The following is a 24,927-nucleotide window of genomic DNA, read 5'->3' on the forward strand; positions in this document are numbered from 1 at the left end:
AATCCTTGAATTTCATAGCATATATGATCTATGAATTTCATAGGATAGAATCATAGACTTGCAGTTTCTCAAGTCGCTCCTGACACACACACACAAAGAGTTCAAAGAGTCCTCATGAGTCCAACCGCCTGCCAAGAAGCAGGGAAATCGCATTCAAAGCACCCCTGAGAGATGGCTATCCAGCCTCTGCTTAAAAGCCTCCAAAAAAGGAGCCTCCATCACACTCCGGGGCAGAAAGTTCAATTGCTGAACAGCTCTCACAGTTAGGAAGTTCTTCCTAATGTTCAGGTGGAATCTCCTTTCCTGTAGTTTGAAGTCATTTTTCTGTGTCCTGGTCTCCAGGGCAGCAGAAAACAAGCTTCCTCCCTCCTCCCCATGACTTCCCCTCACATACTTATACAAGCCCATCATGTCTCCTCTCAGCTTTCTCTTCTGCAGGCTAAACATGCCCAACTCTTTAAGCTGCTCCTCATAGGGCTTGTTCTCCAGACCCTTTATTTATTTATTTATTTATTTAATTTATTTATTTATTTATTTATTTATTTATGCACTTGTATACCGCTAATATCTCAGCCTAAGTCGGCGACTCATTGCGGTTTACAACAACTAAAAAGTTAAAAACAATTAAAAACAGTATTCAATTTAAAACATGAAACACATATACAATACAAATTATTGGGCCACCAATAATAATCCCATGCATCTCGTAACTAAAATCACAATCCAAAATTCGTCGTCCATGATTACCAGTCCTTTAGTCATCAAAATTCGTTGCAACGGATTAACCGAATGTTTGTTTAAACATCCATGTCTTCAGTCTCTTCCGAAACACCATCAGCGAGGAGGCTGATCGTACCTCTATAGGGAGGGTGTTGCAAAGCCGAGGGGCCACCACAGAGAAGGCCCTGTCTCTCGTTCCCGCCAGCCGCACTTGTGAAGCCGGCGGGATAGAGAGCAGGGACTCTCCAGAAGATCTTAGGGTCCTGGTGGGCTGATAGGCTGAGATACGTTCGGATAGATAAGTTGGGCCAGAACCGTTTAGGGCTTTAAAGGCCAACGCCAGCACTTTGAATTGAGCCCGGTGGCATATCGGCAGCCAGTGGAGCTGGTGCAGCAGAGGAGTTGTGTGCTCCCTGCGCCCCGCTCCTGTTAGTATCATGGCTGCCGCCCGTTGGACTAATTGGAGCTTCCGGGCTGTCTTCAAAGGCAACCCCACGTAGAGAGCGTTGCAGTAGTCAAGGCGGGATGTAACCAGAGCGTGGACTACCGTGGCTAAGTCAGACTTCCCAAGGTACGGTCGCAGTTGGCGCACAAGTTTTAACTGTGCGAATGCTCCCCTGGTCACCGCCGAAACCTGGGGTTCCAGGCTCAGCGATGAGTCCAGGATCACACCCAAACTGCGAACCTGCGTCTTCAGGGGGAGTGCGACCCCGTCTAACTCAGGCTGTAACCCTATATCCTGTTCGGCCTTGCGACTAACCAGGAGTACCTCTGTCTTGTCTGGATTCAATTTCAATTTGTTCGCCCCCATCCAGACCGTCACAGCGGCCAAGCACCGGTTCAGGACCTCGACAGCCTCCTTAGTAGCAGGTGGAAAGGAGTGACAGAGTTGAACATCATCTGCGTACAGATGACATCGCAATCCGAAACTCCGGATGATCTCGCCCAGCGGCTTCATGTAGATGTTAAACAACATGGGAGACAGTATTGAACCCTGAGGAACCCCACAAGACAAAGGTTGTGGGGTTGAACAGGAGTCTCCCAGTAACACCTTCTGAGACCGACCCTCGAGGAATGAGCGAAGCCACTGCAGAACAGTACCTCCAAGACCCATCCCCGCGAGGCGTCCCAGAAGGATACCGTGGTCGACGGTATCGAAGGCCGCTGAGAGGTCGAGCAGCACCAACAGGGACACACTCCCCCTGTCGAGCTCCCGACGCAGATCATCCACTAAGGCGACCAAAGCTGTCTCAGTACCATGCCCCGGCCTAAAGCCAGACTGTGCCGGATCCAGATAATCCGTGTCTACCAAGAATGCCTGGAGTTGTGAGGCCACCACACGTTCCATGACTTTGCCCAAAAAGGGGAGATTGGAAACAGGCCGATAGTTGACGAATTGAGTGGGGTCCAGTGATGGTTTCTTCAACAGCGGTTTTATCACAGCTTGCTTTAAGCTGGCTGGAATTTTGCCCTCCCGAAGGGAGGCATTAACCACCACCTTCACCCACTCGGCCAATCCCCCTCTGGCCTCCTTTAGAAGCCAGGATGGGCAGGGGTCTAGGATGCATGTGGTAGCTCTCATTTCTCCAAGCACCTTGTCCACATCCTCGGATTGAACCAATTGAAATGAATCCATCAAAACCGGACAAGCAGATGCTCGTGTTACATCCTCAGATACTGCCGTTAATATGGTATCCAGTCCAGAGCGGATCAAAGCGACTTTGTCTGCGAAGAACCGAGCAAAGGCTTCGCAGCGAGCTGCCGAGTCATCAGGGCACCCATCCTGAGTGGCGGGTTTTAATAGGCCTCTGACAACTCGGAACAGTTCGGCCGGACGGTTCTTTGCAGACGCAATAGTGGCCGCAAAGAAAGTTTTCTTTGCGGCTTTTATTGCCGCGGCATATGCCCTTAAAAAGGACACAAACCGTGTTCGATTTGGCTCGCTCGGATCCGAACGCCACACGCTCTCTAGTTCCCTCTTCTTTCGCTTCAACGCTGCCAGCTCCTCGGTGAACCAAGGAGCTGGTTTAGCTCGGCTACTTGAGAGGGGACGTTCTGGAGCGATCGTGTCTATTGCCCTAGTCATCTCCCCATTCCAGAGAGCGACCAGAGCATCAACAGGATCACCAACCGAGGTGGCGGGAAATTCCCCAAGAGCCGTCAGGAATCCGTCCGGATCCATAAGCCTCCTGGGGCGGACCAATTTAATGGGTCCTCCACCTCTGCGGAGGTTGGGGGGTGCAGTGAGTCTAAAGCCGCGGAGGTTGGGGGGTGCAGTGAGTCTAAAGCTTTATCATGTTAGTCACCCTCCTCTAGACACATTCCAGCTTGCCAACATCTCCCTTCAGTTGCGATGCCCAGAATTGGACACAGTATTCCTGATGTGGTCTCACCATGGCAGAATAGAGGGGTAGCATGACTTCCCTGGATCTAGACACTATGCTCCTGTTTTTGCAGGCCAAAATCCGATTGGCTTTTTTTTTTTTTGCCACCGTGTGACATTGTTGGCTCATGTTTTACTTGTGGTCCACAAGGACTCCAAGATCTTTTTCACACATACTGCTGTTGAGCCAGGCGTTCCTCATTCTGTATCTTTGCATTTCGCTTTTTTTTCAGCCTAAGTAAGGTATCTTGCATTTGTCCCTGCTGAACTCCATTTCGTTAGTTTTGGCCCATCTCTCTAATCTGTTAAGATCATTTTAAATTCTGCTCCTGTCTTCTGGAATATTGGCTATACCTCCCAATTTGGTGTCTCCTGCAAACTTGATGATCAAGCCTTCTAACTCTTCATCTAAGTCATTAATAAAGATGTTGAACAAAATTGGGCCCAGTACGGAACCCTGAGGTACTTTACTCATCTCTTCTTTCTAGGATGAAGAGGAAACATTGATGAGCAATCTTTGGGTTCATTCGCTTAACCAATTACAGATCCACCTAAAACAATTCTTTAGTTGATATAATTCAAAATAGAATGACTTACTCCTGAGAAAACCATTTGAAGTGGCAAAGCCTCCAATGTGTGTGTTTTTTAAATAATTGAATGGGAAGAGGTTCCAGTTCTCTGAGCTGACATATTTAACTCATATATTTAGTTAATAAAACAGCAATTAAAGCATGCCTTCATACTTGTGAGTGATATTAAGTATCTGCGGTATTTTGTCCTCTAGTGTTTTGAAATATTTGATACAAAAATCAATAAAGTATGTTTAATATGATTTTAATGTTATATTTCAAACAAATTAAAAGACAACATTTAAAAATAATATAAATATTTTAAACTATTATAATTAAAAAGCTTGTTTTTCTCTTACATTGTTTCAGTTTTAAGGGGGAGAATAAATGGAATGAAGAGAGTTAATATACTATCATGTGTTTTAATCATTTGTTATTGTTGTGATAATTTGCACTGTGTAAACCGCATTGAGTCGCCGATTTAGGCTGAAAAATGCGGTATAGAAATAAAGCAAATAAATAAATAAATATCAAAACATATGATGGTAACATTTTAATTTCCCCTTTTTGGTGTGTCATTATTTGAATACGTCTTTTTGATTGAGAAACCCTTTTGTTTGCTCTGAGAAGTCTCTGATTCAAAATGTTAATGGATTTCCAGCTATTAAGGTGTAATTATATACCTGGAGTATTTGACTATAAATCTAAAAAATCTTCATGCGCAATCTCAAAAGAATATTTAGAACGTTCTACTTATAAATTGACTCATTTTCTTGTAATTTACCAGAAGTGCTGATATGAGTGTAGCCATAATGTGCAAAGTACATGAATCCCTGGAGTTACATTGTATGTATTAAATTATGGCTTCTAGGGAAAGAAACACGTGAGGCCATTTAGCCTTCAATCATGCTTCTCACTTAGATTTGTAACAAAGACACATTCCACTGCCTTTCCGAGGTGAGGAATTAGGCATGGTACATTTCACCTCTTGAAAACTAGACAAGCAGTCACGCTTTTAGGTGCCGTCTTGTACTCATTCACCTGGGAGTAAATGCCATTAAACTTTTGGGACTTATTTGAGAGTAACCATGTAAAGAGTGGTGTAGTGGAGCCAGCATTCACAGGGTAAAGCTGCAGTACTCTTTATCAAGCAAGGATTATGACCTAGTATGATACCTTCTTGGATTCATTTTTTTTCTCAATGTATTTATACATGTGTCAAATTCAAGCCCCATGGGCCAAATCCAGTCCACCATATCAATTCATGTGGTTCTCCGGGTGCTGATCTTCTGTATTCCTCATCAAATTTATTAATGTATCATGTGTTTTTAAATGCTTAAAGTTAAAATGCATTTAAAAACACAAAGTTTTAAAAATCTGGCATTATGCTAGATGTCTTTTGACCAAAAAATGGCCACTAGGGTGTCTCTGGTGTCTCTGTGAGAAGATCCTCCATTGTGCCTGTGGCAGGGCTCAGGTTGCATTGTAGTGGGTGGTCTATGGTTTGCTCTTCTCCACACTTGCATGTCATGGACTCCACTTTGTAGCCCCATTTCTTAATTTTAGCTCTGCATCTTGTGGTGCCAGAGCACAGCCTGTTCAGCGACTTCCAGGTTGCTCACTCTTCTGTGTGCCCAGGAGGGAGTTTCTCATCCAGTTTCAGCCACTGATTAAGATGCTGGGTTTTAGCTTGCCGCTTTTAGACTCTTGCTTGCTGAGGTGTTCCTGCGAGTATCTCTGTAGATCTTAGGAAGCTGTTTCATGATTTAAGATAGAATCGTAAAATCAAAGAGTTAGAAGAGACCTCATGGGCCATCCAGTCCAACCCCCTGCCAAGAAGCAGGAATATTGCATTCAAATCAGCCTGACAGATGGCTATCCAGCCTCTGTTTAAAAGCTTCCAAAGAAGGAACCTCCACCACACTCCGGGGCAGAGAGTTCCACTGCTGAACAGCTCTCACAGTCAGGAAGTTCTTCCTCATGTTCAGATGGAATCTCCCTTCTTGTAGTTTGAAGCCATTGTTTCGTGTCCTTGTCTCCAGGGAAGCAGAAAACAAGCTTGCTCCCTCCTCCCTGTGGCTTCCTCTTACATTAGACATGGCTATCATATCTCCTCTCAGCCTTCTCTTCTTCAGGCTAAACATGCCCAGCTCCTTAAGCCACTCCTCATAGGGCTTGTTCTCCAGACCCTTGATCATTTTAGTCACCCTCCTCTGGACACATTCCAGCTTGTCAATATCTCTCTTGAATTGTGGTGCCCAGAATTGGACACAATATTCCAGGTGTGGTCTAACCAAAGCGGAATATAGGGGGGTAGCATGACTTCCCTAGATTTAGACACTCTGCTCCTATTGATGCAGGCCAAAATCCCATTGGCTTTTTTTGCTGCCACATCACATTGTTGGCTCATGTTTAACTTGTTGTCCACGAGGACTCCAAGATCTTTTTCACACGTACTGCTCTCGAACCAGTGATAGTAGTGCTGAAGAATAAATAGATTTCCCCAGAAACAATGTATTGTTATGAACAGTCTTTCTTACTGCCCAAATATTTGGGGTTGGTTTGGTGTGGGGTGACAAGAGTCATTAGCTTGACAAAATACATACTTCTGGTGGAGATGAATGCTGCAAAATCTGTATTTTGTTTTGTTTTGTTAGAGCGTTGGATCTAAACGTGCATCTTTGGACTATTATTGGTGCTGTCACTATAAGGACTGCCATGATGAGAGCCTGCACTTCTGAATTTACTACTGTACGTCTTACTTCTTTCTTTTTTCAATTTACTACTGCATCACCACATGTATAGGTTATTACTGATCAGTAAGATAAATACTGAAAGAAGGAAGAAGAATATTTGGACTCACTTGAATCATATATGGCCTAAAAATGGGCTGGAAAGGTTTTGAAGGAGGTCCCTTCCCCTTTGTTCTCTAAGAATGGATAAACTGGAAATGGTTATCTGGGAAGGGAGAAGGGCTAGATTACATCAGGTGAGATGAATAGGTGAAATCCTGTCCTCTGCCTACATTCAGCCGGCTAGACTGGTTTGGAGAAAAGAGTGTAACCCCAGGCTTACAACGGCCTCCTGTCCCTGCATTAAATATAATGATAGGCGCTGTTCTGTTATTTAAGTTCTTTTCTTTTCTTTGGCAGTATCATACAATTCTCATGTTCATTAGGTTTGTTCCCCGATCATTATATAAACGAGTTTCCCTTTTAATTTTCATTGGAAAACTCTTTTGCACTTTATAGCCTTGATATGTGATTGTGTGAATGACAAATTTGGTCTCTGAATAACAAACTCAATAGCTGAAATACATTTCATTTCAAAATGATGTCACAATGTGGGCTTCTTCCATTGTTGCAGTTCTTATTTAAATTGATATCTCACTGTTGATCCCCCCCCCCCTTTTCTTCACAAGGTAAGAGACAAGTGATACACTGAAAGCTTTCCGTAATACACTCCATTATTATACATACAGCTCTTTGTGACAGCGGGAAAATGTATAGCAGCAGCATTTCTAAGGAAAGACAATATTAAAAGCCAGTGAGGCTTTTGAAAATTGGGATTGTTTGCACAGAAGACTGGCACACCGGGATGGAGCTAGACTTTACTAAGGACGATCTGCCTTTAATGGCTAACACTAACCACATGTTGGTGAAGCATTATGTGTTGGATCTGGATGTAGATGTTGAAAACAAGGTGATTGAGGGCAAAATAGTTTTGTTCTTTCAAACTGACAGTGGAGAAGGAGTCAGAGAGCAGACTGAAGAAGCTGGTGGGTCATGGTCAGATGAAACCTGCCAAGTCCAGGCACCTGAATCTGGCTCGGTTCCTGTGTCAAATGCAAGCGCCTGCTCTCCTGAAAGTGGATGTAATGATTTTGCTGTCTGTGGTAAAGGTGAAAATGATACTTCTGATAAAAACGGTAGCCATGGCAACAAGGAACAGGCTTCTGGGATTTCTAGTTCAAAGAACTGCTGTGACATTGAGATTCATGGGAATGAAGATTTCTCACTGGTCCTAGACTGCTGTGATTTATCCGTGTTAAAGGTTGAGGAGGTAGACATTTCCCTTGTTCCAGGTGTCGAGGAATTTGCAAACCCTGCCAAGTTAACAGGATCGTCTCAAGATGCCAGGGATCGCAGGAATCAAATTGTGCATGAACTTGTGACATTACCTGCAGATCACTGGAAGGAGCAGCTTGACTATTACAGGCGATGCAGCCGAGCTCCTGCTTGTGGAGAGCTCTTGTTTGTTACCGGCAGTTGGAGCTTGGAGATCAGGAAGGCAGGTGTCCAATTGCCAAAGGACTTCCCTCACGCCTTAAGGATTTGGTACAAAACAAAGCCAGACGGAAGATCACTCAGCTGGACGACAGACCAGAATGACAGGTATGCATCCCTCTTAGCTGCTCCTTTGTACGTTATAGAAAGTCTTCAGTGTCATGTGGGTCAGAGTTGAATTGCTATTAATAATAATCTCATTTTCAGATTAAGTTTACAGGGATTGGAAGCAAAGCAGGCAAAGTTGATGGTTTAGCAGAATTAGAGTATGTTAAGCCCCGACCGAGCGAATGCATTTCCTAAATCTCAGTGTTTGAGTCAAGGAAGCCTCAATTACGTTCTGTTTGGGAAAGAGCACTTTCACTTTGCAAGAGCTATCTGTGCAAGCAGTGTGGTGAACAGTGCTGTGTAAAATATCTTTTTGTAGTAAATACAAAATATAGTTTGATGCATGGCTGTTAAAATATTCTGGATTTAATTCCTCTCTTTAATAAGGTGGCAGGTTGTGTATCTCATTTATTTTGCTGTTCAGTTATGATCTCAGTGTGGATTTACTGAAAAGACAAGAAAAATAATACTTCTGAAACATATACTGCATACACCACGGGCTGTTGTCGCATTTTAACTATATAGATGTAAAAAATTAAAATATCTTGGACATTACACAGCTTCCCGATATATAGTACACTATTTTCCTGAACTATGCCTCTTGCGTAATTTTCTTTGTCATCTGGCTCACCTCAACTCTGTCTTGACTGCTCATTTATCAGCTCTTAACCTGATTCTCATCGCTGTCTTGTCTGTCTAGAACAGATTACAAATCGTATTGTCAGGAGCAAATTCATTTGTTTATTATTTTTATCATCTAACCCTGAATGATCAACTCGATGTTTAATGATCGGGAGGAGGGAGGGAAGGCTTCACCAAGGTTAGAGACAAGCTTATCTGACTATATCCTGTATGGATTTTTAAAAGAATAGCCCCTCTGCTCATGAATTTGGATCAAGCCTCGGGGAAGCATATGTGAACCCTCCTTCTTACATTATTTTTCTAATTGGACTGTGGAGTGGCTTTTTACCTTGTAAAAAATGAATAGGACACATTTGTCCTATGGGAAAACAACAACAACAACAACAACAACAACAACAACAACAACATATTTATACCCCACTTTTCACGGGACCCAAAGTGGCTTACAATATCTTCAAATCATATAAACAACAGGTCAAATAGAGCAATAACAAATATGAACATCATAAATAAGCAATTTAAAAACCAAATGGCAATATACAGTCCCATTTATTTGACATCATGTCAGGTAATATTGCACTCTGCTCCAGTAGTCACGGCATGGCAGTTCTATCACTCATGGTTAATTTCCCTCATTGAAAGCCTGTCTAAACAGGAAAGTTTTTAATTGGTTCTTGAAGAAAGCAAGGGAGGGGGCTGTTTTAATTTCTTTTCTAAACAACTCTAAAGGTGCATTGACACTTTAGAATTAATGTGGTTTGACACCACTTTAAATGCCATGATTCAATGCTATGAGCTCTTGGGATTTGTATTTTACAATTCCAATGTTTTTATAACTTACAGTAGTGTCAACGTGCACTAATTCTACAGCGTAGGTGCACCTTAAAAGAGGATGGGAGCTTTACGTTAGGTAAAGGTTTTCCCCTGCCATTAAGCCCAGTCATGTCTGACTCTGGAGGTTGGTGCTCATCTCTATTTCTTAGCCAAAGAGTTGGCATTGTCCATAGACACCTCCAAGGTCATGTGGTTGGCATGACTGCATGGAGCACTTTTACCTTCCTGCCGGAGTGGTACCTATTGATTTACTTACATTTGCATGTTTTCGAAGTGCTAGGTTGGCAGAAGCTGGGGCTAACAGCAGGAGCTCATGCTGCTCCCCGGATTCGAACCTGCAACCTTTCGGTGAGCAAATTCAGCAGCTCAGTGGTTTAACCCACTTTACCACCAGGGGCTCCTATATCTGTATGGGAGCTATATATATTGAGAAAAGGGAGTTAGGAGAAACCGTGAGGTCCAGCCCGAAATTTCCCCCCATCTTGTATCTACTCGTTTAAAAATTCATGAGGATATAATCACAGAACACCTACTTACCAGGTTAATTAAACCATAAATGAGCATGTTTTAGTGAACACTTGTATCACTGAAACCATATGTTAAAAGTTACCCGCAGACTCTGGGTTTGTATGCCAGCTGTAGATTATGATATAGTACATCTCTCTGCGTGTTTGTTCTATTTACTTCATATTTGTCCTTAGCATAAAAGAGGGATATGAATTTTGGCACTCTTCAGATGTTTTGCATTAGAACTCCCCTAAACCCTGAAAAATATGAGTGGAAACTAGGGTTCCTGGCAGCTGCCAGCTAAGACCGAAATACTCTGAGGGTACCAAATTCCATCTGTTCTTGGAGGTTAAGCAGGGTCAGATCTGGTTAGTACTTGCATGGGATGAAAACCAATTAATACCAAGTGCATTAGGCTACATGCCATGGGAAGGAATTGGCAAAATCACCGCTGAGTATTCCTTGCCGAAGAAAACCTTGTGGATTTTATGGGGTCATCATAGTTCTGCAGGTTTGGATTGTGTGTGTGTGTCAGGAGCGACTTGAAAAACTGCAAGAGAATTGGCCATCTCCAAGGATGTTTCCGAGGGTACGTCCGGATATTTTACTATCCTGTGGGAGGCTTCTCTCATGTCCCCACATGAGAAGCTGGAGCTGACAGACAGGAGTTTACACTGCTCCCTGGACTCAAACCGCCAACCTTTTGGTCAGCAGTCCTGCTGGCACAAGAGTTTCTATTGCACCACCAGGGGCAGGTATTATTAGTTCAACAGGCATTATGGTGGCACATATACATGTGCACAATAAACCAGCATCTCAGAAGCAACAGATTGCTCATCAATAGCCTAGGAGCTATCTTGGTGTTTTTTATATCGCATACAGAATGTACACACTGCAATTATCTCTTTATTGCTGCCCATCTAGTTCCATGGATGTTAGCAGCTTTTGAAAATGTTGTCAATTTACCCATCTAGTGTGGAGGTATGGAGACCTACATCTCACATTCCTATTGCTGTGACAGGAGACAAAACGCCGACTGCAGAAATAACACCTTCTGCATTCTGCCCCACAGCTACTGTTATGTCCCCTTGCAATCTTTTCCTGTCAGCTGTGAACTGCTAGAACTGCTGGGAAAGATTTAGTTTGCATGTGTATCTCTGTGTGTGTGGAAATATAATTAAGCTTTAAGGCCACAGTTCCTATGTTCAGGGACTTTGGTAATTGTGAGTTTTGGTCCCTGCCAGTTAAGCTAATTTGTTTTTGAGCACACGTGAGACATTTGTGATAAAGCTATCATGTATGGCAATGGTGATGTCATCTCACAATAAAGTTCCCAATTGAGTGTCACTGTAATATAGTTGTGAAATGCTGAAGACGGAGCTCTCAGTGTGAAATCAGGTGCTTCTCCGATGAATGGCAGCCTTTTCCAATTATCGTATCTCTGGTGTGGTAGGTACTCCATAGGGTAGTGCAGGTTGAGTAACCCTTATCTGAAATACTTTGAGGGCCCTTCTAGACATGCCCTATATCCCAGATTATCTGGTAGTTTTCCATTTATCCCAGATTATCTGGTAGTTCGAACTCATATAATCCAGTTTAAAACAGAAAACCTGGGATCAGATCCTGGGATATAGGGCCTGTCTGGAAACTCCCTGAGACCAGAAGTGTTTTGGATACATTTTAAAAGATTTTGGAATACTTATATTTGCAAATATGTATATAAGGAAATATCATGTAAATAGGATCCACGTCTTAACATGATATTCCTTTAGGTTTCACAGACTCCTTATACCAGAGGTCCACAGACTTTTTAAACAGAGGGCCAGGTCACAGTCCCTCAAACTTTTGGAGGGCCAGATTATAATTTGGAAAAAAAAACATGCATCTGTTCCTATGCATAAGCTTATTTGTAGTGCAAAAAACACTTTAAAACAATACAATAATTAAAATGAAGAACAATTTTAATACATATAAGCTTATCAGTATTTAATGAGAAGCGTGGGCCTGCTTTTGGCTAATGATATAGGATTGTTGTTGTTGTTGTGTGCTTTCAAGTCGTTTCAGACTTAGGGCCGGGTAAATGACCTTGGAGGGCTGTATCTGGCCCTTGGGCCTTAGTTTGAGGACCCCTGCCTTATACAATCTTTTAAACAATTTTTTAAAGGAGCCCCCAGTGGCGCAGTGAGTTAAATCCTTATGCCAGCAGGGACTGAAGACCGACAGGATTCCGAGGAGAGCGTGGATGAGCTCCCTCTGTCAACTTCGGCTCCCAATTCAGGCACATGAGAGAAGCCCCCCACAAGGATGGTAAAACATCAAAACACCCAGGCATCCCCTGGGCAGCATCCTTGCAGACGGGCAATTCTCTCACACTAGAAGCAACTTGCAGTTTCTCAAGTTGCTCCTGACACGAAACCCCCCCCCCCCCCACACCAATTTTGTGCATGAAACAATGTTTGTATACATTGACAGAAATTGTCCTCATGAGTGAATGAGATAGCGACACAAAAGTTCAGTGTACTCAGAAAGCAAGAGTGTCACTATCTCAACCACCATGTAGACAATTTCATATTTCAGAGTACAGTCAACCCTCCCCACTCACTGTGGGTGGTGTGCTGTATGTGTATGTATTAAATGTGTTTGTTATATGTGTTGATACAGCTGATGGGACAATCAATAAAATGTATGATGCCACTGGGGTTAGGGGACAAGGGCCCCCATGAATGTGAATAACATCAAATTACCATTCTAGGAATGTTTATGTTCTTCTAGCAGGTCTTGGGTTTTTCTGGAAGGGTTTTTCTGGAAGCTGACTGTAGAATCGCATTGGAAATCCTAGAGATTCCAACAGACGTGTTCTCTCTAAAAATCTCTGTGTCATCCAGCATAATTTAAGGAAAATGAGTATATAGTCACATTGGAGGGTCTGGAGATTTTTAGAGAGAATATTTTAAATCAAATGTGTAACTAAAGCCAAAACCACAAATATAGAGGGATGCCTGTATATTGGATTTCAGAATTCCAGATAAGGGATGCTTGGTCTGTATAAGCTTGTGAATATTCTATTGGTTCTCCTGCTGCCCTGAATTTCTGAAAAGGATTTAGGCAAGAGAAGAGCGACAGCTCCATTCTCCAGCATTCTTTGGAATATTTTTAGCTCCACTGTTGAAAACTCAGTGTGTGGGAAGATAACGGCATGTGTCAGGTAACAGGTGGTCTGGCTGTGCTTCCTCTCCCTTCAGTAAACATCATGATAAAAGAATGGGGGCCTGCTGGGCGACCGCAGTCACAGTCTTGAGGAGATGGAAGTAAAAGGTCATCAGGCTGTGCAGCTTCCTAAATATTTCATTTCATATTTTGTTTTTAATATGTGCCACTTCTGAGGTTTTCTGTTTCTCTGGGGATAAAAATGGCCCAAATTTAATTAACTCGACAGAGGAGCTTGAAGGGAGGACCTTAAAGAGTTGCCTTGCATCCTGTACAAGGAGAAAGGCAGGATCTAAATTAAATGAGTAAATGCATAAATAAAGGAGTGAAAATTTTGTTGCAGACCCAGTGTAACATGACAAAAATAAAATGGTTTCTAAATGTTGTGTCTCAGCACCCTTCCACGCAGCCCTATATCCCAGAATATCAAGGCAGAAAATCCCACAATATCTGCTTTGAACTGACACTCAGATAATGTGGGATTTTCTGCCTTGATATTCTGGGATATAGGGCTGTGTGGAAAGGCCCTCTGCTACTTCCTAGCATGACAAGTGATGACTAAAAGCTTCAATTTAGAATTGGGCACTGCCAGGATGAAGAATGTTAACCCCTGGCAGCCACAGGACACATTTTGTGGCCTCCAAAGTCTTTGCTAGACTCCCCCCAACCCTCTTCACCCTCATTTTAAAAATCCTTGTAACTGCACAAAAGCCCTCCATTGCATACCAGCACATCAAAAGCCCATCCACGCATATAAATCCCCACAGAACCGAAATACCTGTTTTTTCCTATCCCTGTCACTTCCAAAAACGTGGTGTAATCATTTTGAGAAAGACTCCCTGCCACCATTTTGGGAAGGACATAGATCATTGGTTCTCAACCTTCCTAATGTCGTGACCCCTTAATACAGTTCCTCATGTTGTGGTGACCCTTAACAATAAAATTATTTTCATTGCTACTTTGTAACTGTAATTTTGCTACCGTTAATATCTGATATGCAGGATGTATTTTCATTCACTGGACCAAATTTGGCACAAATACCCAATATGCCCAAATTGGAATACTGGTGGGGTTGGGGGGAGATCGATTTTGTCATTTGGGAGTTGTAATTGCTGGGTTTTATAGTGAACCTATAATAAAAGAGGATTCTGAACACCACCAGTGATGAAATGGAACCAAACTTGGCACACAGAACTCCCATGACCAACAGAAAATACTGGAAGGGTTTGGTGGACATGGACTTTGAGTTTTGGAGTTGTAGTTCATCTACATCCAGAGAGCACTGTGGACTCAAACAATAGATCTGGGTCAAACCTGGGACAAATACTCAATATGCCCAAATGTGAATATTGGTGGTGTTTGGGAAAAATAGATCTTGACATTTGGGAGTTGTAGTTGCTGGGATTTATTGTTCACCTACAATCAAAGAGCATTCTGAACCCCACCGATAGAATTTATGCACTTTGGGAGAGTTAAGACTTTCACAAAGTTGCAAATTATCCCAGGATTAATGTAGAACTAATGGAATTTTAAATTATTTTAGCTGCCATGACTCCATGCTATGAAATCATGGGAGTTGTCATTTGGTGAGGTACCAGCACTCTTTGGTAGAGAAGGCTAAAGACCTTTAAACTACAGTTTCCAGGATTCCACAGCATTGAGCAATAGCAGGCAACCCGTGGTTTAGTGTTAAAATATGCAAACTGGCTCATATTGTGACCCTAACCTCAATATTTGCCATACACAGATTGTTCCTCCACGCAGCCACATTTACAAGTTCATAGTGGCAGTCATTTTCTACTTGTAACACCAACTCATAGTCATTTCCATATAATGTGTTTGGGTCCCGAAGAAGTTACCTTGTTTTGCTTGTATTTTGTTAGAGAACAACTTTTTATCTTATTGTTGAAACAAATGTAAGAGCAACTCACAATTGCATTGAAATAAAGAATTTGCCAACATTGTGGTTCATTTTTCTCAGGCTAATTTGTGGCCAGATGCACTGTGAGTGAGGACATAGATAGTTTTGCATTTCTGGTCCAACTGGATACTCCATAGTTCCTCTAATTGCTTATATAGTGCACATTATTTCACACTTAATTTTTCTCTCTCTTTCTTATAGGCCGTGTGTTTATACAGTGGGGTCTCCAATAAACAACAGGGCCCTTTTTCCATGCCAAGAACCGCCTGTTGCCATGTCAACGTGGCAAGCTACCGTCCGAGCAGATGCACGCTTTGTTGTTTTAATGAGTGGCGAAAACTCAGCGGAAATAACAGAATCCGAAGAAGGTACAGCCTATATTTGCCATCTTCCTATATGGAACCAGATGGAAAGATATTATTTAATATTGGAATAATGCTCCACTCACATAGATAATTGAGTCTTCCAAGCTTTTTAGCACAGTTCAACTTTCACTGCCTAGCACTGCCTATTGTGATCATCTTCCTTTCACACGTGCCCTTTTTCATTTGGGAATGCTAAAAAGGGGAAGTACACTGCAACCTTATACATGGCACAATGGGTTAAACCCTTGAGCTGGCAGGACTGCTTACCGACAGCTCAGCAGTTCGATTCTGGGGAGAGCGTGGATGAGCTCTCTCTGTCAGATCCAGCTTCCCATGCAGGGACATGAGAAAAGCCTCCCACAATGATGGTAAAACATCAAAACATCTGAGCATCCCCTGGGCAATGTCCTTGCAGACGGCAAATTCTCTCAGACTAGAAGCGACTTGCAGTTTTTCAAGTTGCTCCTGACACACACACACAAAACCCCCCAAAACCAATATAGTTCATTATACTGCAGACACAGTAGCAATATAATATTTTGATTCTCTTTGCCATGTCATTTGGGTCCCTGAGTAGAATTTGTAATATCAATTAAATATAATTTTATATAAATATTATATTAAAGTGATATAAATTTCATATTTTAAAAAGTGCTGATATTTTATTTTCAAATGCAAAAAGTGATAAGGTTAAAAGTAAATCACTACTTCCATGGCTTAAAAAAAAGATCATGGCTGAATAATGCATCCTTATACCAGCATTTTGTTTGCATAACTTCAGATGGATCGCAGTTATGATCCATCTGAAGTTATGCAAACAAAATGCTGTAACTCTTTGCTATTCAAAACTTCTGATGTGTTCTCATTAATCATTTGGTCAAAATATGATTTTAAAATACGTAACTTTTCCTCTTATTACAATTCTGATGCCATGTGATTTAAAAAAAAACCCTGAATAGTGCTTTGTAATTTAGGAAGTTTAATCATGGGAGGGGGGCAGAGTGTGTTCAACATGCTGTTGATTAGTGTGTCACAAGTGACATCAATGTTCCATAATTTTAGCAGTGATTATACTCTGATTTAGTAATCCAAAACTGTTTTCTGGTACCACAGAGAACAGAAAAGCATTTGTTTAGCTTAGTTTACAGAGTCCCTTTTCCCTTTGGCAGCTGTAAGCCAATTTAAAGGTTCCCTTTTGAGCGTACAAGCAATGTAGTTGATTTTGTGCAAATGTAATGGTTTGTAGAATTGTGAACAGAATCAGCTCCTTTTTCTGTGTATGATATAAATGTCTTTAACCAATGGGAATGCTATTGAGGCTAGAGAGATGAGCAAAAAGTGGCCCTCCAGATATTGTTGGTCTGCAATTCTCAACAACATCTGGAAGTCCATATTCTGTCCGCCTTCACCTTAGGAGCAGAGCTGCTTTTGCTCCATTGTGCAGAACAAAACACTCATATTTTGTTGTTTTATTTTCTGTGTTATAAACTGCAATCCAATGAAGCTGGCCTTTTCAGATGCCTGCTGATTATGCATTGGCTCAGGAGCATGGCTGGTGCACAAAGCATTGTAAAAGGTTTTATAATGTTTCCTGCTGCCCTGGAGGCTAGGACGAGGAACAATGGCTTCAAACTACAGGAAAGGAGATTCCACCTGAGCATTAGGAAGAACTTCCTACCTGTGAGAGCTGTTCAGCAGTGGAACTTTCTGCCCCAGTATATGGTGGAGGCTCCTTCTTGAGAGGCTTTTAAACAGAGGCTGGATGGCCATCCTTCAGGAGGGCTTTGAATGTGATTTTCCTGCTTCTTGACAGGGGGTTGGACTGAATGGCCCATGAGGTCTCTTCCAACTCTGTAATTCTATGATATGGGTTAGCTCACAGTCCCTTCATATGTTTGTAAATAAATAAATGCCTAAATTAGTTATTGGCTACAATCTAACTCTCTGATTCAGTGTATTTGGGATATATTTTTTTGTATGTGATATAATATTTGATCAATGAAATTATTGCAATAAGAAGGCTAGTCTGGTGGCCAAGGTTCAAATCCTCATTCAGCCATGAAAACTCAGTGGGGACCCTTCTACACAGCTCTATATCCCAGAATATGCAGGAAATTCCACATTATCTGAGCATGGACTCAGATAACTCAGTTCAAAGCAGATATTGTGGGATTATTTTTTTTTGCCTTGATATTCTGTGATATAGAGCTGTGTGGAATGGCCCTGGGTGACGCAAAGACAAAAAAGCCGAAATAATCTTGACAAGAAAATCATATGATAGGTTTGCTTTAGGGACATCATAAGTCAGAAACAACTTGAAGGCACATAACAACAGCAAAAACAACAACACAGTACTGCTCGAAATTACATATTTTGCATAGCTTGTGAACTGACTATGAACATCCATGAGTTGTCTACATGAATACTTTGATGTAAAACTGGCTGTGAGGACTGACTCTTGTACAAACTGTTTGCTGAACACAGTGTTGAGTGATTTAAGTGTCCAGCTTTTGCAGTAAACACAAATTACCATCCAAAATCTTGTCAAACTTTCTACAAAGGAGTTGGACTGTTTCTTTGCCACGTGGAAATGTGCACTGTATCCATGAATATTTTATTTCCACCCTAGGTGGTGCTGCATCCCAGGGAGCCACACAAGGGCAGACTCGCAGCCAGACAATAGATAGCAACAAAAATGTAAAAGGGAAAGATGCAGCTTTGAAGCTTTTGGCAGAAAGGCACAGAGCAAGGAATCGTAGTTAAGTTGGTTTCTTACAAGTTTCTGAAACAAACAAGAGACAGAAAAACAGTCAACACTCGTTAAACATAATGATTAATGGAATTAAAAAAATAAAGTAGGGAGAAAAATGTACAGTACTACATAGGAATGTGCAAACAGCTTGAGTTTTTTTTTAAACAATGGTTGGGATGGCAGCTTCTGAATGGGAAAACCATGACTCAATAAAAGGATATCTACCATTATCCAGATTTAGAACAGAAACTGAGAGAAGGTGAATATTGGTGTATTGGTGGTGTGCAATTGATTTTCAAAGAATTTTGTCTCCCAGTAATTTAACAAAATGAAGTACAATTTGGTAATATTATCAAAAGCCAACTAGACTGAAAGGTAAGGGCTTGCCCTATCTAATCCCTAGTGCTGGTAATCTATGAAAACAATCAAAGATAACAGAAGCCAGATCAAAATGTATCTAGAAAATCAATTTCATCCAGGAACCATTGGAGCTGGAAATACCAGAACTTTGTTCCAAAATGGGGTATTGGAGACTAGTTGGTGATTATCTATTGTTGGATTCACAGAAGTGTTTTTTTAATCCTATTTTCATCCTGTTTGGGGCAGAGTAGAACTCTGTCTTATTTATTTATTTATTTATTTATTTATTTATTTATTTATAGCATTTATATTCTGCCGTCTCACCCCAAAGGGGACTCATGGCGGAGGACAACACATATACAGCAAACATTCAATGCCGGGACATAAAACTATGTTTTCACCAGACCCTGAATTCATTAACTGTTGTACATATGTGTTAATAAGGACTTTGACTTCAAGAAGGAAAGTGTATCAGCATGCACAGATCATCAGTTTTCTTTTGATTGCATTTTCCCTTGCATCTTGAACATGAAGAGCTTACATAAAATATATCTGGATAAGAATAAGGGCAGCATGAATTGATATAACTGAATTAACCACACAAAAAGAAACAATTTAAGGGATCCTTTTTAGAATATCTGGTATCAAATTGGGCATATTGGATTATTTCTATAGAAACAGATGTTCTTAAACGGGAGATATGTTTCATAATAGAGATAAGAAACTATCTTGAGACTCCCAAATAGTGGTGAACTCCAGCCATGCAAAAGTAGAAGTCAAGTTCTAGCAACACATTTCTCACTCTCCACCTTTCTTCCTCTAGAAAAAAAAGCTTTAAAAGGTGTCTTGGAGGTGCAAAAACATTCGAAAATTAAATGGATGGATGTTACACAAGTTTCTAATTAGTGTTGGGAAGTTTTCAAAATAAGTGATAGTCAGAATTGATGACAACATTGGATTTGTGCCAGTATTTTTATGATGTGAGAGGCTTCTTTTTTCATTGTAGGTTGTAGAATATGTTAAACTTACAGGGTTTATAGATTGGACTACTGTAATGCGCTCTACATGGGGCTGCCATTGAAAACGGCTCAGAAATTCCAACTGGTCCAATGGGCAGCGGCCAGGACGTTAACTGGTGCTCCTTACAGAGAGAGGTCAACCCTCCTGTTTAAGGAGCTCCACTGGCTGCCGTTTATTTTCCGAGCCCAATTTAAGGTGCTGGTGCTTACCTACAAAGCCCTAAATGGTTTGGGACCACGCTATCTGCGTGACCACATCTCCGTTTACGAAGCCACACGCTCACTGCGCTCATCTGGAGAGGACCTGCTCGTGATTCCGCCTGCGTTGCAGGTGCGTTTGATGGGGACACGAGACAGGGCCTTTTCTATGGTGGCCCCCCGACTCTGGAACACCCTCCCCAAAGATCTTAGACAGGCCCCTACATTGGCAGTCTTCAGAAAGAACTTGAAGACCTGGCTGTTCCGATGTGCCTTCCCAGAATAGGAAAACTCCAAAATAAGTCCCAAAAGCACTTTAGTAGAATTAAGATTGCTGCACACTGCACACTGCACTTACCCTATATTACCTGTCACATCAGCACTTTTAATTCTGTACCCATTACTCTGGCCCGGCCCAGTTTTATTGTGTCTTGGTGTATTGTTTATTGCTCGTTGTTTAATATTGCTTTAACTGTTTTTAATTTGCTTTAGGTTTTTGTATCGTTATGTTGTGTTTTGAGGCCTTGGCCTTTGTAAGCCGCATCGAGTCCTTCAGGAGATGCTAGTGGGGTACAAATAAAGTTAATAATAATAATAATAATAATAATAATAATAATAGGGTAGCCATACATTGTGATAGTTTCAAAACAGAAGGTGAAATGCATTGTAGCATGAGCAAAACTCCACTCGCGTGTTGAGACTTTCCTTTCCTCTCCCATGCTGCACTCCTCTTCCCCAGAACTGCACTTTGTGGATGATAAAGGTGGAATTAGTACCTCTCCTTTCCGTTGATTAAAACAGTTCTGTGAACTTGAGGGCTTAATTGGATGCCACCCATTATAGCTGCATTAAAAAAACAAACAGAAATCTAACTCTCAGACTTCCTGGGTTACTGAATCAAGTAACTGCTTTTTCGATTTAGCATTCCAAGTGCCAGTGCAGTGGGTAATCCCTTTTCTTTTTCTTTGTAGGTGTATTAAACTGGTTTTATTATGTGACCATGCCAATGCCAGCATCAACCTTCACTATTGCTGTTGGATGTTGGGCAGAAGTTAAAAGAAAAACTTATGCAACTGGCGTTCAGAGGAATGATGGGATCTTTCCACTGTTCTCAAAGGCGGATGTCAGGTTGGTGATTACAGTTGAGAAGTATGTACTTTAGAGAGCATTCCATTTTTTTCTGTTATACAAGAAAATGAGTCATCAGAGTCAAGGAACAATAGCAGAACATGTTTAATCAAAGCAAAGGGGAATCATATAAAAGAGATCAGTCCAATGGGTGAGGATGGGCAAGGGTGTGTTGCTTATGCAGAAAGTGTTCTTGGAGTAATGCAGTTAGTTTCTACATAATTTTGCTTTAGCTAAACTATGTGAAAAGTGAATTCTTTATGCAAGGCACATCTGTCCTTCTTTCCACTCAGATATAATCTTATTTGTTTTTAAGTCACTCAAACAGTGTTGTTGGAAACCCTACACTTAATGATTGCATGATTATAGATGTTCTATTAGCATTATTAAAAACATAATGGGACTGATTAAGAGAGTTCTTCAGGTTACCACTTTGGTATTAATTTTAGCTTAAGCTAAAGCACTGGGAAAGCAACACATTACCAAATACAAAGAAATACACGCTTTTACATTTCAGATTGTTCATAATGTTACAGTTTACAAACTATTCACTTTTAAAGGGTTTGTTTGATTGGCATATTAATTGAAGTGGGTGTCTCATACTTCTGTATCATAAGACTGGCTAGACAGTTATTTCTGTTTCCTCCTTGTGATGTTTATATCTCTTTCATATCTCCTTAGCAGTACATCTTCCATAACTCCAGCTCTGTTTTGTTTTCAATTATCTTCATATAGAAGTGCTGATATGTTCTCCCAGCCATATTTCCATCTGCTTAGCTTTTTCCAATTCTGCTATGTTTGAAGTATCCTGTTTCTAATAGTTCCTGTTTGTTCACATATTTATAGCAATAGCATTCCACAGCAAAACATTTTGCAGTTGTGAAGCATTTGTGTTGCGTGTTTTTTTTTTAGTCTGAAACAGATAATCAATTTCATGGCAAGATTCATTCAAAGGAATTCAAAATACATTACTCTTAATTTGTCCTGACTGTGTGCTATTTAAGATTAAAAACACCAGAAGGAACATCTCCACACATTACAAATTCATTGTCAAATATAGTCTACAGATGAAAAACAGATAGTGCTTGCTGCTGACACTTTTAACCATGGTTATGGAACCAGGACTGACCTGCCCACTTCTTCTCCCTTCTCGGGTTAACTATGGCTTTGCTTTAATGTTATAGCTGTATCAAATCAATGAGATTTCTTATCTTAAAAATGATCTGAACTGGATTTATAAATCCTAATTAAGAGAGATCCTAACTGGAAAACATATTTTTGAAACTAAGTGCTAGAGTATTCCAGGGGTTTCTCTAAACTGTGGTTGTGCTATATGTCATGGTTAAAATTTATTTATTTATTTATTTATTTATTTATTTATTTATTTATTTCGAGTACTTCTACCTCGCCCTTCTCAACCCCCAAGGGGGGACTCAGGGCGGCTTACAAAAAGGCACAATTCGATGCCTACACAAAATACACATACGTACAAAACAGCAGTTAAAACAATTATCACAGTTAAAACAGTCGGTATATAACACAATCAATAAAACTAATCTCATGCTCAGCATTCGTCTTTCAGAGTTCCATAATTCCATTCCACTTATTGATAAATACAGAAAAGGGGAAAGTGTAGTATTATTGTTGCCAGGTTGTCTCTTTGATCAACCTTGAACCTTTGTTGTAATACTGATTTCCTCTTCTTGCAGTTTTTGGGTTTCTGGAAGAGTGAAAACAGCCAATATACACTGTTTGACTGCTCTGGGTGTCGGGTTTTGTGCCACATGACACAAAAGTATCAGGACTAGGTGGGAAAATACCATATTTATTTGAGTATAATGCTCACCTTTTGGGGCTAAATTGCTTTGTCAATATTGAGGTTAACATTAGATTCAATGGTGTGTTAGAATAGCACACATAAACCCACCTGCGTGAAAAGACTTGGAAGAACCTTGGAGGCAGGGGTCTAAGAAGCTGTTCCTGGTGGTTGCGATGATCTCAGGGCTCTATGGTGCCAGGAGAAGGAGGAGGGGCACCACGTAGTCATGGATCCTGCCTTTAGAGTGGCCCTTAGGACCTCTGCCTCCCCTCCCCCCAAGCTCAGTCCCATACGGTTCCCAAATGGCCTTTATTCATGCTGCTTGCTTCCCTGACGTGCTATTCCTGTACTGTTAGACACATTACATTTGAGGGCACATCCTTTTTTTTTGTTTTTTTTTTGTAATATACACGTTCAAAATTGAGGACTGCATTACATTAGATGGCACATTACACAATAAATGCGGGTGCTGTCTCAGCAGAAATATATCGTTCAATTAGATGTTGAATGCTGATAAAATTCTGGTAGCTAGAGTGAGATGTCTGCAGACATTTGTATCTCCATGGAGTTTTCTACCCTTATTAAAAGAACTATATTTTATTTATATTCCAAATGCTGGAGTATTGCAATCAAACCAAAATAACTTGACCAATCATAATGATGCTATCTTAGTGCATTAAAAGTGCTGGTTAAAAACATCAAAATCTATTAATTGCTTTTCACCCTCAGGTTGTTAGAAGGGGCTTGTGGTCATGTACCTTACCCCTGTCGTTTCCAAGAACCTGCGGCCACTTCTCAAGTGGTTATTCCTCATCGTATCTTTGCTCCACCATGCCTTCAGAAATCCTGTGAAGAGATTCTACTCCCATTGATTCCTCAGTGTCTTTCCGCATCTTATGCTCTACTGGGCACTCATCCATTTTCTCGCCTTGATGTTTTGATTGTCCCATCCAACTTTTCCAGTCTTGGAATGGCCAGGTAAGGATATTTTTCCAGTTTTTTGAGCATGCTTGTCCTCTCTGAATCATTTTTAGTGGAAATGTATAATTTTGTTTTGGTATCTTTTGTTGCAACATTGTTCTGGGGCATCAGTGGTCTGTGCAGAAAAGCATTATCATATCTTTTGTTCTTGGAGAGACACAGTTATATTTGGAACTTGGAAACTTAAACCGTTTTCATGGTGTTCTTGAAAATCATGACTGTGTTAAGATAGAGATAGATGTTTATTTCAGTGATTAAACATTAAACAAGCTGCCGTGGGAGTAACAATGATTTGTAGTATCTCTTCCACCACAATGTGCCTTCAATGGCAGAGCAAAGATACTGATAAGTGATGTCACTGGTGTTAGTCATGTGGTGTGTGGTGTATGATTTATGGAACACATATAATACACAAGATCAAGAATGAAAGCCTGAAAATATAAGGGGTGAAATCTAGTGGTGATAATCTTGTCAAGTGAAAGAGATCAAATTCTGATTCCGAGCACTCTGGAGGAATCTATCTCTATTTAATGGATGGTAAGAACGATTCACATAGTCCAGCAGCTAAGTTTCTTGGGCGCTGCATGCACAAAGGGGCTATTCATGGAATGCTGCAAAAGGAGAACAAAATAGACATTCCCGGAGGAGATATAATAGGACAGAGAGGATATTTATGTATATGGGTCTCCATACTTATTATGAAAATTCAGAGGTTTTAATACTAGTCTGGATAGTGATGGTCTTGGGTTATGTGAAAGGTTAAATCCTGAAAAAAACACCCTTGAGAGTCCCTGCATATTTTAGAAAAAATATTATTAGCAATGTGTAGTGAAAAAAATATACCTTTCCAGTTGAGTATTGCCCAGATAAAGGTCAAGATATAGTAACCATTAGGGCTTAGGTCTAAAATAACAATTAAACTTGAAGACTAATGATATCAATAAGTTTATTCCTGTTGCAGAAAACAATAAGACTATGTAACCACCGGTAGTCCATGAAATGGGGAAAACTGTTTGTATGTGGTGTTTATTCAGGAGTAGAGATTGGTTATTCAAACAAAATAATTCTTATTTCCAGTGTGAGTGAGTAATATATCAGAAATGAATACATGAGTGAAACTAAATGATT

General features: G+C 40.8%; 1 protein-coding gene across 6 annotated transcripts in view; it reads left to right on the plus strand.

The window, feature by feature from the left end:
* The window catches only part of AOPEP (aminopeptidase O (putative)), a 243,125-nt gene that overhangs the window by 8,962 nt on the left and 209,236 nt on the right, over positions 1–24,927 (plus strand). For 4 of the 6 annotated variants that reach the window (XR_010909318.1, XM_060762070.2, XM_060762073.2 and 1 more), the window contains exons 2-6: positions 6,330–6,423; positions 7,094–8,066; positions 15,379–15,545; positions 20,843–20,999; positions 23,548–23,796. Coding sequence is in view for 5 of the 6 variants with exons in the window: in XM_060762070.2 (XP_060618053.2) it covers positions 7,270–8,066; positions 15,379–15,545; positions 20,843–20,999; positions 23,548–23,796 (1,370 nt within the window). In the remaining variant the exon portion in view is untranslated. The remainder of the gene's footprint in view (positions 1–6,329; positions 6,424–7,093; positions 8,067–15,378; positions 15,546–20,842; positions 21,000–23,547; positions 23,797–24,927) is intronic. The other 2 variants (XM_060762071.2, XM_060762075.2) reach the window with 2 other exon arrangements.

Source organism: Anolis sagrei, chromosome 2 (genome assembly GCF_037176765.1).
Source record: "Anolis sagrei isolate rAnoSag1 chromosome 2, rAnoSag1.mat, whole genome shotgun sequence".
NCBI classification, from domain to species: Eukaryota; Metazoa; Chordata; class Lepidosauria; order Squamata; family Dactyloidae; genus Anolis; species Anolis sagrei.